Source organism: Poecilia latipinna, unplaced genomic scaffold (assembly GCF_001443285.1).
Source record: "Poecilia latipinna isolate Pla-1442-1.1 unplaced genomic scaffold, P_latipinna-1.0 Scaffold692, whole genome shotgun sequence".
NCBI lineage: Eukaryota > Metazoa > Chordata > Actinopteri > Cyprinodontiformes > Poeciliidae > Poecilia > Poecilia latipinna.
Window position 1 is genome coordinate 95122 of NW_015113308.1, and position 16718 is coordinate 111839.

The following is a 16718-nucleotide window of genomic DNA, read 5'->3' on the forward strand; positions in this document are numbered from 1 at the left end:
TTTTTCTTTCCTCTTACTGAAAGGAAATTTCTCTGGCACCTTTTTTTTTTTTTTTTTTTTTTTTTTGCTTTTGTTTGTGTATCCAAAGTCAAAATAACACTGAAACATTTTTTAAAAAGACTACACGCTTATTATAGTTGCATTTCTATCTGCGCAGGTTGACAGCTTAATACACACGGTGCTTGTAGCTCTCCAATAGTAGTTTCAAAACACTGTTTTTTATCAGTAGGGAAAAACCTCAGTCACTCTAGCACTTTGTTTGCTACTTGATTAAATTTATAATTGTAATAATATAGGAAGCAGCAAGCATTCTGCAAAGAATTGCCTGGTGTGCAGAAAACGTTGCCCGATTAAGTACCATCCATTCAGGTTGTCTATAAGTGAAATGTTTGGTGACACTAACTGTCATAATAAAATAATTCTTTACTCTGCTGGCAAATTAACGGCCACATCAGCATATTTTTAATGATGGGTGAAATAGACTGATAATAAAACCACATTTGTAAAACATCAAGAAATGTGATGGAAAAACATAGAAATCTCACTTGGGGAAAAGTGCAGAATCTTGAAATTTGTTGGAAAAAATTTTAGAAATTCAATTGAAAACACAGTTTCTCTTTCGATACCAATTACTGATGCATGCAGCACATTAACTTCAAGAAGATAAAAATAGGAAACCTTCTTTTCTTCATTTCCAACTCTATGCTGCCAAAGTCAGATGAAGGTTTTACACTTTTAGTCTTTGCTTACTGGCTTTAAAAAAAAAAACAAAACAAACAAAAACAGAAAAAAAAACAAACAAAAAAAAAAACAGCAGAACTTTAAGTACAGTATCCAGCCAATAACCTTCAGAGACCACTGTGAGAAACGCTCCTTCCATCACGGCTATTGGCCCTAAATCTCCTGGGAATTTGTGGTTGCATTAAATTGCATAATACTCAGAAAGTTGCCCCTGTAAAAGGCTGCCTATCCTCAAGGGACTCCGCTTTTATTCCTTGCTGATCTCGGCTGTTTAAAGCTTCCAGATTGTAGGAAAACTGAAGAACTTGTACCTTTATGTGCCCCGGGGAGACGGCGCTATATAGGCTGTGGGGTATTCATGTTAATGTATAATGCATTGTTGTAGAATGTTTTAACCCTTTTGGGGGGTCTTGTGGAATCTGTACACAGTGATGTTGGGAGCTGCAGTGATGAATTAACCCTCTGTTTGTGTCCCTCAGGCACGATGTCATGTGTTTGTGGTTTGACTGACACAAACATGTTTTCTTTCTTTCATTTCTTATTTCTCGCATGACTATAAAGTTGTTGTCCCTAGCTTAGATGAGGGTCATAGTTATTTTGCTCGTGGCAAATCTGTTCATAAAGAATACTTTTGATTTAATGTGTTTGTCGGTTTTTTACACGGCAGGATTATTAGACCATATTGGCGTTGTAGCGAGTGCGTCGTCGACTATCTTTGAGAGAAGGAATTTACCCCTCAGGCGTCAGCGGTTTCAAAACAATGTAGTTTCCAGTTATAGCTGTGTGTTTCTGTTACTTGAACACACCATCAGTTATGAGCTGAAAATGATCCCTTTTAATTATTGCTAAAGAACTGCTTCAGAGGAAGTAGGATAGCAGAAAGCCTCAACACTTCTTGGGGAGCATATTTAGGTGTATGAGGGTGACTTGAAGCAATTAGAGCAAAACGGTGCCATGCAAGAGAATTCAGACCCTATTTGTGGGATTTTATGTGAAACAGTGGGTTTTACTTTGGGATATGAATGTAAAAGGAGCTGCATCTAATGCTTACCACACTTCATATTTTCATGTGGGCAGAACCCTTAAAGCCATGCCACATTTAGCCTCCAAGTCGCAATTAAACACTACTTTGTGTGAAATCTCATTGACATACAGTGACATTTGTGTTCGCAACACGACAAAATGGAAAAGTTCAGGTATACAAGCGGTTAGATTGCCTAGTGAGAACTCCAGTGTTCCTATTGGTGCCAGAAACAGGCTTTAAAGGAGAACGAGAATGTCGAAAAACGCAGAAAAAGGCTTTATTGACGTGTGCTGAGCTGCAGGCAATTTAGGTAGATCATTCGGGAGAGAGTGTGTGGAGGAGGGAGGTGTTATCTTTTCTCCTGTGTGGATCAATCAGATGATGTAGTGATAAGTCTGTGGATTACACTGCTATTTACACACTCCCCCAAGTGCAAGTGTGTGTGTGTGTGCGTGTGTGTTTGTACACTGACTCTGAATAACTCACTGACGGCCATTGGGTTTTAGTGTTGTTCTTCTGCTCCAATGTGCTGCTTGTCAGTAACACAAAGCAGAAATGACTCAAACTGTGTCTGACTTTCACTCAGTCCTAACCAGGATCCCTTTTCTTAGTCCGATGTAGGTGGCTCTCGTTATTTTCTTATAAATATCAATTTGCAGTCGAAGAAGCTTAATATTACTGCCAATAATTAAATTAAGTCCAACCCGATCGCTAATCCAACAATAATAACGACGGCCTGATTCTAGGAAACGTCTACAAAATTACAAAATGTGTTTAACATTGTCATTCATCATCAAACAAAAGGTTTCATTCATTTTGGCACTTGAACCCCTTTTAATGTCTTATGGGCTGACTGAGTGTGTGTGGTGACTGGTTAAGGGATCATATGGGTCAATGATCCGCCTTGGGTGATGTGCCCCTCGTGATATCGGAATGCTCTCGATATTGTCACATGGTCGCGGTGTAACCACTGTGACTGAACACAGCTGAGGAAAAGATTTTTGCTGGGTGGGATTGTGCTTGTTAGAATGCAGCTTGTTGGTATGAATGGTTCTTTATTTGAATAACCTATTTACTGTGTTAGCAATGGAATCAGAAGCAATAGAGACCAATGGGTTTCACTGCGATCCCCACTGGGCGATGGAAATGAGCTCCATGCGGACTTGAACACAGCTTGGGGGCTTCTAAGATCTGTTTTGAAAAGATTCTGGGAGTGCTTAGGATGAAGTGCTGCAAGTCCTGGGTCCGAGTGGACTTTCTGTTGTCCTCAGTTCTCAGTAAAGACTCAAAACATTAAAGGGATATTCTGGTTTGTTTGAATTCTGGAAAATTTATGAGACGTACGTGTCACAGTGTTTCAACATGTTCTTGAAAATAGTTTCTTTTTAAGTGGCTTTTTGCATCTTTTCCCCCTCCCTTTTGATTATTTTATGGCTAACTTTGAGTAGTCATCACTCGGTAACAGTGCCCACACCAAAGATTACCATTGTACTGTTTTAGTTTTTTTCTGTCCACTCGTTGAAAAAAGATTAACATATTGACTATCTCGATTGGTGCTAACTGCTTGTGTCAATAATCTCAGCTAATTCTGGTCAGGAGATACATTTTTTTTTTTGGGGGGGGGCATTTATGGCTATTGTGTTTTATTATGCTGGGAAAATGTCAGGTCTTTTGCCTCGTTGCTAACTTTTTGTCTTCACTTTACAGCCTCTGCAGATAGATGACAACTTCTGTGGACAAGACTTCAACCAGCCTCTTGGAGGAACTAGCACCATTGAGGGCACCCCTCTCTTCATAGACAAAGATGATGGCATGACTTCGGTGGCTGCCTACGACTACCGTGGCAACACGGTGGCGTTTGTCGGTACACGCAATGGTAAACTGAAGAAGGTAGGATTGATTGGATGTTTACTCTAATGATCTGATTTACACAAACTGAACAGATGCTCTTTGGTTTTGTTGTCTTGATTTACTTTTTGCTCAAATGGTTTTGGCTGCAAGCAGCCTTTGTGCGTTTTAAATTCAAGCGGCGATTTACTGATCTATGAACTGAGAGGCTTCAGTTTCTATTGGAGACATTTGATATAGCTTGTAAAGCAATGTCTATTTGATACTCTTTAAATAACTGCCCCTCTGTGTCTGTGCATAAGTAAACCAAAATGACTAAAAGACAAATATAGCAGCTGTTTGGACAACTACCAGCTTTTGAGGACTTGAGCTGACTGTGCATAAGTGAGCTGGATGTGGAAGCTCTCTTTAAGACTGGACGATTGTCCACAGTGGAAAAACACTGCACTGAGATGGTGTGTGATGACTCTGTTAGATGACATTTGGGTTGCATGCTAATTATTTATAAACATATCTGAATACATTGATTTTTCTGACAACGGAAAGACGTTGTTCTTTATTCTGTGCAATCATTCAAAGTTTTTAGTGTGGATATCCTTTTCCTCGCTTTTCTCTCTTTGGTCATTGGCCTTTTCTTAACTGGACATTTCAACGGACTCTTTCAAAGGTTTAAATGAAGTAGTAGGCATATGACATAAAAAGACTTTGCATTGTCCCAGTATTGTGTGCATTCTCACATTGGATATTAAAACTATAACTTGGCCAAAAGAGGGCTTCTCTGCTGAGACCTCTAAGTAAAACCAGTTTTCTTTGCAAGGGTTCATTCCCACGTTAAATACAATTTTCCCCCAGCGGTGAAACAAGTGCGTTCCTTTATTTTATTTTTATACAGAGGAAGGATGATTATGACAACTATATGTGTTCACTACGAATTTTGTTTTGTGAATGTATGGTAGGTAGACATAAACGAACAGTTTTTATGTTGCTTGTATAATTTGAACGTCTGAGACTTTCTCTGTGTATTTCAGTTTATAAAGAAAAGGACTCTCATGTAAATGGCGACTCATTAGAATTCAACCCGCTCCCCTCCTCACTGCTCAAGACCTGTCATCCATTCAAAATTATGAATGTATAATCAGACTGTGTGTTTTTGTGCCTTTAATGCCTGTTTGCGTATGCATGCGACGTTTGTGTGTTTGTCACTCACCGTATGTGCAATAATGCGTTCTCCTGTGATGGCGTGGGTTTGCGTGTGCGTGTCTGTGTTTGTGTTTATGAGGAAGAAGACAAACAATACAAGTTGACTAAGATTCAGTGCTTTGCATTTGTCAGCGTGACGCCCATTCACTTAGCTTGGCAACAACCGATTTATTTTCTCAGCTGGTCTCGTGTGCCTCTCCCTCCAAGCGCCGAGTTATCCACTCCGGTTGAGGTATATTTGTGTGTGGAATCTCACTTGGGAAGTAGGTTGTTGTGTTGCTCTCGTGTGCATTAACAACAAAGACAAGAAGCTTGCAGTTCTTTTGGCCGCCGCTGAAAGTACAGGGAAAAAAATACAGAGGATATCGTCTCAGAAAAGACTGGATGTGCTGTGAGGGACCAGAATACAAAACCTTGACAACACACACATACTCGCACTCCGAGACTCCCGATAGCCATGAAGTCATAAAATGCTGGGATGAATTAATGGCTTTTTTAGTTGCACTTTTAGAGGAAAATAGATGGAAGGATTGATTGAAGGGCTGAGGTAAAAACAACCGGTGTGTGAAAAATGGATCTTTCTTCTAAGGATCCTGGAGCATCTTTCTTTTTTTAATAACCTTTCAAGTACACTACTTCATTTTCCCTTAGATTCACCTCCTGATTCATCATTTGGGCAGACGGGAGAGCTTTGATAGCTTGTGCCATCTCCTTTCAGTCTATTTTTAATTAACAATGATGTTCAAGGTTGTCCAGAGCAACAAAGCAGTGGCATAAACAACATGTTTAAAGCGAGCACTAATGAAGTCCCTTTGTGCTCTGCTTGACACACTCACTCTCAGGGACGTTCACATGGGAATCTTTCACTAATGAGTCAGGGTTTGATGGGACACAGATCGAGGAGATGTAGGAACAGGAAGGAAGATAGAACGGTAAGACAGATAAAGGAAGCAATAGGAGATGGAGGAAAGAGGGAAGTGATAAAAAGGGGTGATGTCCACTTAATTCTAGTGGTCATCCAGTCACTGCTACGGTTAAAGACGTTGCACTTTTGTAGTTATTTATTCACTTCCAACTTTGACTTTCATTGAAAAGCCATTGTTAAAAGGAGCAATTTTTTTATAATGCAAACCACACTTTTCAGAATGTTATTCATAAACTGAGAAAATCGTCGTCTTCCAATTTTCCAGTTATGCACTTCTTCATGTTGACTTATCATGCAAAAATCCCAATAAAATGTTCATGTTGTGTGGTTTAAAATGTGTTTTTTCAGTTTTCTGAATGAAGCTGTTTGTAACTTTAGCAGGGCTCTGCTTTACTCAGCTCCTCGGCCTTTCTCCAGTTTTCCGTCTCCCAACACGACATGAGCTCCGTAGTCCCTGGTTTTCTGTCTGAATAAGTGATGCACCTGAGTTACTGCTGTACACATCAATTATTATTCAACTAAAGAAAGAGGCGACTGGCCACTTCTGCACCTCAGGACTTTTTGAGCATTGACAATAAAAGGGCATTGACCATGACAGGGACACACTTCCACACACATTCAAAGTCCCTATGGGTGGTCTGGGGGTGAGAGGGAGACAAAAAGAGAGCCTTCCAGTCAATAATCCAATACCTAATTGTTTTTTTTTTTTTTTTTTTTTTTTTTGATTCTGTGCACACATTTACACACAGACAAGACTTAGGATTCCTCAGCTGTGCGCACCATCGGGGGGCAATGTAAGCCATCTGTTATGTGCATAGAGCCTTTGTGCCAGGTGGTCAGAGCCCCGAGTGCCCGCTGGGTGTCTGTTGTGTCTGTGCCAGGCTCAGGTGGCCCGGTGTGGAGATGCTGCCTGATGCCCATTCAACAGTGGATCAGTGAGGATAACCCCCAGTTTCTGATGGCAGACGGCAGGAGCTCACTGTTGCCATAGAAGGCTAGTTTTCCTGGTAGGCGAGGCAAGAAACAAGATGGTTCAGTAAGGTTAAAACCTTTTAGCCTACCTCAGATATGTTAAGGAAGGCATTCAGTACCTGGATGACAGCACAGCTAACTGATAAGAATGACATTACTAATATCTGTAAACTCAAATATTTGTCTGTCTCCTGGCCACATGGTGCTTCGTCCATTGAAAGGTTTCCCTGGTCCTGCGTTTTGTTTTGTTTTTCAGAGACAAGCTTTAAGAAATATTTTTTCTTCACCGGCTTATTTTCACAAGTTCTCTGTCATGTGACAACTCTGACGTCTGCATTGTTGGGAAATGTTTGGAACGTCCAGTGACAAAGGCCCAGATTAGTGATCTCATCAGCCCCATTGGTGTGATTGTTGCCTGCAGCTTATAAGGCAAATACTTCAATCCCATGTTTTCGAACTTAAAATGCCTTTTGGATGACAGGCAAAACATCAAGAAACAAAAGTAGAAGTCAATTTGCCTTGTCTTTAAGCACTTATTTAAGCATGCATTAGACAAACTGTTAGATTGTTTCTCTGATTAGCTTTAAGTGTAATGTGCACCTGTGAAGGAAAATAAACAAACACAAGAAATAAAATCTAAAACAAAAAGGGGTTAAACTCCTGCTTCAGACGTCTAGCTATTGCACCATAATATGTTACAATGGCTGGTTTCTAATAACAGTGGTGAAGTTAGACACTTCAACTCTGAATTGGAAGCATAAGGTTTTGTTTTTGTTCATGCTTTGGTCAATCAGGCTATGTGCAATTTGGACTTGTGTGTGGTTTTCCAAAGCCACGAGACCCATTTTGTGGGAATCCTGCATACCAAACATGCAAGGATCTCAGTGTAGCACACTATTTAGTAACAGACAAGTAATGGACCGTTTGCTTTAGCAACTAGAACCCTAAGTCAGGGTTCTAGTTGGGACTGGTGGTCATGACGCCAACATGACCACCAGTCTATGCTGATATCATGGATAAGAACCCAGAATCCTGACACGCTGCTGCCGCAATAAGTAATCGTTACAATCTCACCACAGATGATTTGTGGATACTCAAATCATTTTACACACTCTCACCCAATCATGTCTAAGAGTTTGATGTTGTTGATGTGGCCCAAATGAATCCATTCACCGGCTTGCTGAAATCCTCCTAATTCTGGCTCCAAATTTATGTTGGGTTGGGTTTTGACCCATTGTAAAGTAGACCATAATAGCCTTAGCTATTGCTTTAAATCCAAAATAAAGGAAATTTTTGTTTTGTACTGTAATAATACAATTTGGAACTTGGTAGAGCAACACATTTGATCAAATTCTAATTTTCATTCCAAAAAGGAAGGTGCAACATAAGAATCTGAAGGACTGGTTGGACAAAAATATTTTACATTTCAAGGGTCTTGCATTCATGCTGGTCATCCTGTTATTTTATTTGACCTGTTAGATGGAATCTCACTGCTATTTATAAGAAATTTAAGCACAGAGCTGCTAACGGTCACTGAGAGGGGAGGGAATAGAAGGAATATGGAAGAAAAAAAGAAAAGATCAGGAGAAATTAAGAGCAATCAATATTGTTGCAAATTTGAGCAATTAATTTTTGTTTGGGTGCTTCTCTAAAATCATGCAGCCCTTGAATTCCAAACCATTATAATATAGCGCTGGTGTGATTTGTATGTCTTTCCATGAATGTAATGACTTGGATTCAGCTGTAATGCTAAAGGGTTACATAATATTTCAGAGGTTAATAAAAACTGACAGTTTGTCACTTTTATGTGTATTTTTCTGCGTAAAGTCACTGACATATTCCTCTGAGACTGGGACTGGTGTGTCACCATTAGGAGACCATGTCAGGGCCTAATTGACGGATGATTATGTTTCTCGTGGATAATGCTGTCTCGTCAAAAATCCCCTTGTGTGCTTGCATGTGCAGGCTTGCACATGTTTTTATGGTTTCCATTTAAATCCATGTTATCACCTCCCCTATGCCGCATGTTCTCCTCCCAAATGAGAACCAAAACTTTTTGTGGGAACTCCCCCAGTTTTCCACTTTTTATACAATGATCTGAAAATGATCTGTAAAATGAGTCTGGAAAAAAAAACAAACAAAAACAATCATAAATATTTTTTCTGTTTAGCTGGAAGTCTAAACTTGACTTTTCTTCGTTTTGTGTGAATGTGTTTCGTGTCGTCGTTTAACTGAACCACCCGAGCCACGAGTTGTTTGGCCCGGGCATGAGTACAGAGACCGGCTTTGTGCAGGCGTTTGGTAGCTCTCGGTCATTAGTTCACACAGCCGCACAAGGTCACACAAACACACACAAGCACACAAGCGGAGCATGAGATAGAGATGTAGAGCGGGATGAAAGAAAGCAGGCGTGGCAGAAGCCAAAGAGGTTCAGACCAGGCCCTCAAAACAAAACTTATCAGTTATTCTTGCACTTAATCCTGACATGTCCTGCTTGTTTGTGTTACAGTCATCCAGTCCGATCACAATGTTCCATAATAAACGCACTCAAAAAAACATATTTATTGTGTTCTCCACTGAATTATATCCTACACATTATCCACAACTTGCAGGAGTTTTAAATTTAACACAATGAAGGGGCAAAAATAACAACAAAAAAACCTTGAAAGCTTATTTGCACAAAGAGCCACCATGAAAAAAAACCAGATAAAAATCAGTGTTTGATGTCTAAATATTTACATTTCATACCATCTGCTAATCTCCTTCAAAGGTGAGTGTGAACTGTTTGCATTGTCCACACTCTGTCCCCTTTACACTACATTGTAGGTCGTGGATAAAAAGAGAGTTGCTGAGGAAACTGAAGGCTTTACTTGTTTGTGCTTATGCTTTAGGAGGATGAGATGGAGCAGTAGGAATGTCAAGTTATCTCTCCTACACATTCCAGGATATCTTCAGTACATCTCAGTCCACAGTGAACCATTTTTAATCCAATAATGGACAAATAAAACATCAAATGCTTCAAAACTATTTCTTTTTTAATGCTGCTGTAGGCGCATAACGAGAAATGGACCGAGGAGGTAAAGTCTGACATATCTCTGGCAGAAATGTCAGTATTAACATATTGCTTACAACTTGGAGCAAAAATAAAAAAAGAGAAAAAAAATAAATAACGGCACTTATTTAACTCAATGATTTTCAAAGCAATTGCAATGGGATTAAAAGGAAAGAGAAACAACCAAAAATCTGTGTTGATCATTGCCAACAACTTTTTAATTTCACCTGTATTTTATTTTTTTACATCTCCAAGATGAAATCGGCTGACTAAACTCTAACTTGTTGTTTGAGTCGGCGCTTTTGTTTGAGAGGGAGTACACACCCGACTTTAATGACCGAATCTTTTTTTTTTCCCACATAAATAACAGACAACTTTATTTAATAAAAACTGATATTACTGATATCGAGACCAAATTTGCCTCCATATGTGTGTACATATGTGTATCCCACAGAAGCATGTGGATATCAATTATCTCTCATCATTGCCAGCCTGAGTCTTTCTCCCATCTGCTGGCATGTCCTCACATGTGGCTGCAGTCAGCTTGGAGGATGAGCACAATCTTCCTGTGAATGATGTCTCCAACTCATTCATCCAGTGGCACAGTCGAGGCTTTGGGCTGGCATTGCCGAATCTCACACACAGACCGCGGTGCATCGCCTCTGGATGTGGGATCCCTGCATTTGGTCGGTGGGTCGCAGGTTGTCTTTTCAGTCCTGTCTTTATTTGGCAATTCAAATGAACAGAAGCGATCAGTATCAAACAAAGGTAATGCAGTAAGTACATGCTGCTTTTTCCAAATGATGGTTTCAGTCAATAGGGTCTGAAAGCTCTCCAAGCCAATGTGTTGGGGCTTTTTTTGCATTTCGTTAGGCAGATTGTAAGGCCTGACATTAAAGATCAGGAAATCACTTTTTTTAAAGAATTTAAGCCATAGACCACCTCTAGGCAAAGATTTTAGTTGTCTAGTCAAAGTACAGATTTATATCCAGTTGTGATGACTTTACACAGGTCCCCAATGTGGCTAAGTTCAAACAATTATGCAAAGAAGAGTGGGTCAGAATTTATCCACTGTGATTTTTAAAGATGCTCCCTGGCATTTTTGATTTGTTTCTTTCCCCTGATTTTGTTTTTTTTTTGTTTTTGCACCACCATGAGCTCAAACAATGCCCAATAATCATCAATCTCTTCTTTCTTTTATCTGAATTAGCCAATATGTGCCACCCATTTTATGAATTAGTAAAACAGTTCTTTGCTTCTCTCTTTTTTCCTTCTTTTATGTATTCCTGTTTCATGTGCTGCTCACATTTTCTCCTTCTACTCTTCCTCCGTCTCTGATCAAACATTCCACTCGCTGATAATAGTCGATCAAGAAATGCACTAATCCTGTTTTTTCCTCTAATCATTTTCTCAAATTAAAAAAAAAAAGTGCCTGTATAAATATACGTGTGACAAGTTTGCATCTGCACACCGTCAACGCTTTCATTCAAACACATACTAAGACACGGATTGTAGCATTTATGTTGAAAGGGTAGATGGTAATGAGGGGTCCTTTTAAAAGATTTTTATGTCATCATATCTGCTTGAATCCACCCACACAGTCTCATTAAAACCGCCGTCTCTGTCTCTGCACCTTTGTCCCACAAAGTCGTATCTCCTCTGATAACCCATACTTCCAGCCTCCCTAACAAGCATAGGTGACAAAAAAAAAAAAAATGACTTGGCAGTCATTGTGGCTAATCTTCACATATACGTTGTAATCCAAGTGCCAATTATTAGAAGGAATTTAACAAGGACTGCGATGAATGTTCAAAGCTAATCACCTTTAAAAAAGCAGGATAAGTTACAGTGAGCCACAATGTCACCTAATGTTACAGAAGATAACAGTTTAGTCCTTGATAATCTCAGTGCTAAAGCAGTTTAGCTCGGTCCAACAGCGTGTCGCCGCACTCATTCACTTCTTCTATGTTCCCCACCCTGATTCGCCGCTGCCAGGGGTTAATGAGCCAAAGTGAGGAGCAGATCAGAGCAGGAAGGGAAGCCCAGAGAAAGCGAGACTGTTGAAAAGAGAGCAGAGGAGATGAATAATAAATGTATTACGCTTGAATCCATTTTTAAGGGAAGATTAGAGACGTCAGGATGCGAGCTGGGATGCTCTCGTGTTCCAAGTGAGGGAGATTGTAGGCCATCTCCATTAGGCATCTCTGGATAGAACATCAACGTACGTTACTTGATGAGCATGTCATTTCGTATGGGAATAAAAGCTGTTTTAGAAAAGGGAAGTTGATCATAAGGAAAATGAAATTCAATTGTTACTGCAATCACACCAGATGAATGGCAGAAAGCCAGAGCTATGGACGTACATCTGCCAAGACTAACAAAGTAGCAAGTCATAAACAAGTTTATTCTACTTAACACTGTGGATGGAGCCAGGATGAGATTTTAAGCAAATGTTACAGAAATATCTTAACTTGGGTAATCTGATGGCTCATTTCTCATGATTGGATTTTTTTTGTCTGCATGCTTCAACTTCACAATCAAACTCCGAGGGCATTTCTGTCATTTTGTTTAAAATTTCCATCAATTTTAAAACGGCTACATCTGAGGGGCTCCATTTCCTGCACAAATACACCGTGAAATCAGCATGCACAATATTAATAATGCAAAAGATATTTGGGGTATGCAATAACTGTTTGCCGATTCATTCACCCTTTGCATTCTAATAAGATATTCAACATATTAGATAGTCTCACTGCCGATGGAATAGGGAGAGCCACAGTTGACACAGGTTACATTACCCAAGATGCTAACGGTCAAAGAGAGAGTTTAAGCACCCAAAAGATTTTCACCAATCCTATTCAGAACGTCACCACCACTTGAATTTGTAACATTGCATTGCTCCATTCTATATCGGCCACTTTTAATTTGCAGCATTTCTCTAGCGTTGCATTAAAAAGGATTTTAAACCGTAGGAGCATGGTAGGATGGAAATATTTTGTAGTTTGGCAACTGTACCTTTAAAAAAAAAAAAAGAAAAGAAAAAAAAAAACCCTTACACACAAGGTTGGATGCATCCTGCTATTCAACCTTGCTATTAGAGTGTTGGTTATCTTGAGGGACACAGCAGGCATAGCTTAGCTTTGATTGTTATCTCACATGCAGGCCGTTGAGCAACACTCACACACTCATTCGAACATTCAGGCATTAATTTAGCTGTACGACATTCAGGTAAGAATGCCGTGCAGCTCTCCACTAATTTTCAAGAACCTCACATGTGGGCTGCTTAACCCTTAACCCACAAAGCTTTTTACGAAAGAATAAAAGCATCCAGAGGTAGGGAGCGTACTTCAACAAGACACAGCTCTCTGATGCTTCTTTAAATCTGTGCAAAATAGCTGAATATGAGAAGCTTCTTCAGCTCCATTACATCAAATGATGAGTGTGAATATGAGTTACTATCAAATTAGCTAATCTACTGTGAAGAATGTAGACAGCGCTGCAGTTCAAACACACTCGCGCACACAGAGCCCTATGGGGAGTAACTGTAGGCGGCTTATCAGATTACTCATTGCAACCCTAATAGATTTTTAATAGATTGTTTTGATTAGTTCCTCTGCTTTAGTGATGCAAGATGCTTGCCGCTTGTGCGTACTGAAGCGAAAACACACACCGTTTTATCCTCGCATGAAGTCTGTTATTGGGTAACGCTGAGGGAAATGTGTTTGACTTGAAGGGTTTCTTGCCGTTTCATCAGATGCTTTGGGAGCATGAAAAGGTCAAAATAGATATTTTGTTATCAGTCTTTGCTTTGTTTTACCAGACTGAAGTAAATGCACAAACTCCATTCATACATCCTGGTCTTTTGACAAATTGGAATATGTTTCAACTTATATTGACTTGAAAATATATTCATGTCACTTTTGTTACATTATCGGAGTAAAGGGGGGCTAAACACAAATTTCGCACATTTAAGATTTATTGGAATTTTAATAGTTTTGAAAACAATGTATTCGATTCCATCCACTTCCCAATTAGGCTCTACGTTGTGTTGGTCTATCATGTATAATTATGTGAAACTCTGGAATAATTCAAAGGGTATGAATACTTTTGTGAGGCATTTTTAGTGTCATCTGATATGAACTTAATTCAGTTCAGCAATCTCAAGCTCACACATTTTTAGTTCTGTGCAGGGCAACAAGTTCACTCTAATTAGAGGATTATTTTTATTTAGTTTATTACCAGTGAGTAGCGTAGCTGTTGTTCCATCACCATATAAGGCTCTTCGCTCAGCAGAGCTTGCAGAAAGCGCAGTTAAAAGACTTTGTACAGCTGACCCTGTCACAGTATAATTTCCATCTGCTACAGCCTTAAAAATGAAGAATTGAGCATTTAAGAGGGGCTCGCTGGGCCCCGGTTTTATTCACTGTCTTGCAGAGTGTTATATCTTTTTCACTGCCTCTTTTTGTCCTTGCAGCCCTCTTTTCTTTTCTCCCCATCTGCATTCACTAATCGCTGATTGTCTCCTCTTGGTAAAATATTTACCCATGCTTTTCTTTGGTTTGAATGTTTCAAACTGATTAATTAGTCATGTGTGCATCCATTTCTCCGCTCTGCCGTTTGTCTCTTGTCCCCCCCCCACCCCCCCTCTCTCTCTCTGCTTTTTCTGTTTCACTCAGTTCCTCTGTTTCTTCCCTTCATTTCACTCAAACCATCAGTACTCTTTCTGCTCCTCTCTTTCCTCTGTGGATTTGGTCATTAGCTGATTGAGCGAGCTGATTGCATCTATTCCCAAGGCTAGTATTTGTTTATGCATCTTCTTTCGTTCCCCCTCGCCCCTGTCATCACTTCACACCCATCATCTCCCATTTGTATTCTTTTAACTTTTTCCAAGCTTTTTCTCAATTCATCTACCTTCTTTACACCTGCGTTCCCCTCCGTCTCGCTCTCTTCCAATTCTGTGAAAATGTGCTGGCCCTTAAATACTGTTTTGAGCAGCTAAATTAGCCCAGACATACACATCGAAGCTCCCAACAGTCTCCTCCACATCTACTCTGAAACAATAATTGCACACTGCCACTCTAAATTGGCTAACACCAATTAAGCCTTCACTATTATTTTTAATTGGTGATTTAGTCTGGCCACAGTTTGGATTCTTTGTCTCCCTGGATAAGGTTTAGTTGGCCACCAACAGCCCATGTGGCCATTTCGGAGACAGTTTCCTCCTCTCTATGGGTTTTACAGTGGCCTGGCCAGCTACTGACACTGCCAAGAGCCAACATGGAGGTCTGTGCGTGCATGTGTGTGTGTTTGCTTGTTGAAGGGAGAGTAACAAATGGTAGACAGAAATATTGTCCTCTGTCTACCCTCCTTCCTCTCTTTTCTGCCACCTCTTACTCTCCAGCCATCCGCACAGTCCTCTCCTCCTTTGTCCATGTGTTACTGTTGGATTAGGCTAATTAAAGTGCTACAAACAAGGTCCCCGAGGAGAGGCTGCAGGCAACCACACCATGCACGTTATTAAACGCATGCATTCGTTAATGAAGGCAAGAGTGCAGATACATCCAATGAATGGAGAGGGGTAGAAAACAAGAATCAAGTGGACATGCATCATTCTAAACATAGCTGACGTTTCTCTGCAGCCACAAATGAGAAATCATCCTGGTCACTATTTGTTTTTGAAAGAACATGATTTAACGCTTTATTAACATGATTTAATGCTTTTTTCCCATTCTGTCATCTTTAGCAAGTCCTATTATGGTTCTCTGGGGATGTTTTCCCTACATCTATCTCATTTTGTTGAGGCTTTTTTTTTTTTTTTTTTACATTAAACTATTAGTTGAAAGATAATCTAGAGTGATGTAGCTGTAGCATGCATTTGAGATGCTGAGCTTTAAATGATGAAATGCAATCCAGACTCATTTGAAGTGTGAAATAGTGTAGCAGCTGTAAACAGATGCTAGCAGTTAGCTACTAAAAGTTAACCTGTCACTGTATTATTAATGCTTAAGATCTTCTATATTTTGCCTGTCACTGTTTTTAACTTAATTTCTTACTTTAAAATAAGAGTCTTAAGTATTTAAAAACGGCGTACCTAGCTCAAACAACTTCCCTTTTCATAATAACAACTTATACTTACATTCTTACATAAAATAATATGCCAATTAGACGGAGGTTTCCGAGACAGACTTCAGATTTAGGAGAAAATAATGCTTTCACATGTTTTAGGGGTGTGTCTGTGTGACGAACGGTTTGTCAGTTTTTTTAGCGTGGCAGGGAAGGAGGTTTCAGGATACGATTTGCTTCCAGGCGTGGGAACTTTTTCGCTTTCCTGTCTGATTGTGAGGATTAACAGTTTGTTCTTGAAACACTTTATATCCTGTCGTAGAAGAAGAAAGGAAGGGGTGTGGAATGCTGTGTCACTCTGTAGAAATTTCTTCCGGATGTTTCCCGTATCAGGATATCGGCTGCGTCTCTAGAAAAGCGCCTGCTTCCAAGGACACCTATTGGATTACTGATAACCTTGGAACGGATATGACCAGCTCAGAGGATGTGAAGGGCAAAATATGGGTGCACTGGATTTCTCCTGGATGCGTTGGACTCCTTCGTCTTCCTCAGTTTACGATTCATTTTTAAATATATGTGGGTCTCTCTTGTGGTCACTGCATGCTCTGCCACCATTGACTGCCATGATGATGGTCTGGTTTGGCTTTTGACTGTTCTGATGTTCCCATGAGAACCATGTTGTCCGGCTGCGCAGAAGATATAAAGGTTTTTTTTTTTTTTTTTGCGATTTAACAAACGTACCACCTGAGCTCGACCAAGCAGACACACTGTAATAATTCTCCCCTAACATAGAGGTCTCTTCTCCAACTTGTCTCCAAACCCCCCTGTGTTTCGGGCCTGCTCCTCGGTTGCCAGGGCAACAGTAGTCAGGGCAGCCATGGCTGGTGATGGTG

At 40.0% G+C, this 16718-nt stretch overlaps 1 protein-coding gene across 5 annotated transcripts in view; it reads left to right on the forward strand.

Annotated features, from left to right (window-relative positions):
- Positions 1-16718, forward strand: part of LOC106954950 (plexin-A1) — a 219277-nt gene that overhangs the window by 50551 nt on the left and 152008 nt on the right. For all 5 annotated transcript variants that reach the window (XM_015044802.1, XM_015044805.1, XM_015044804.1 and 2 more), the window contains exon 3: positions 3473-3655. In XM_015044802.1, coding sequence (XP_014900288.1) covers positions 3473-3655 — 183 coding nt within the window. The remainder of the gene's footprint in view (positions 1-3472; positions 3656-16718) is intronic.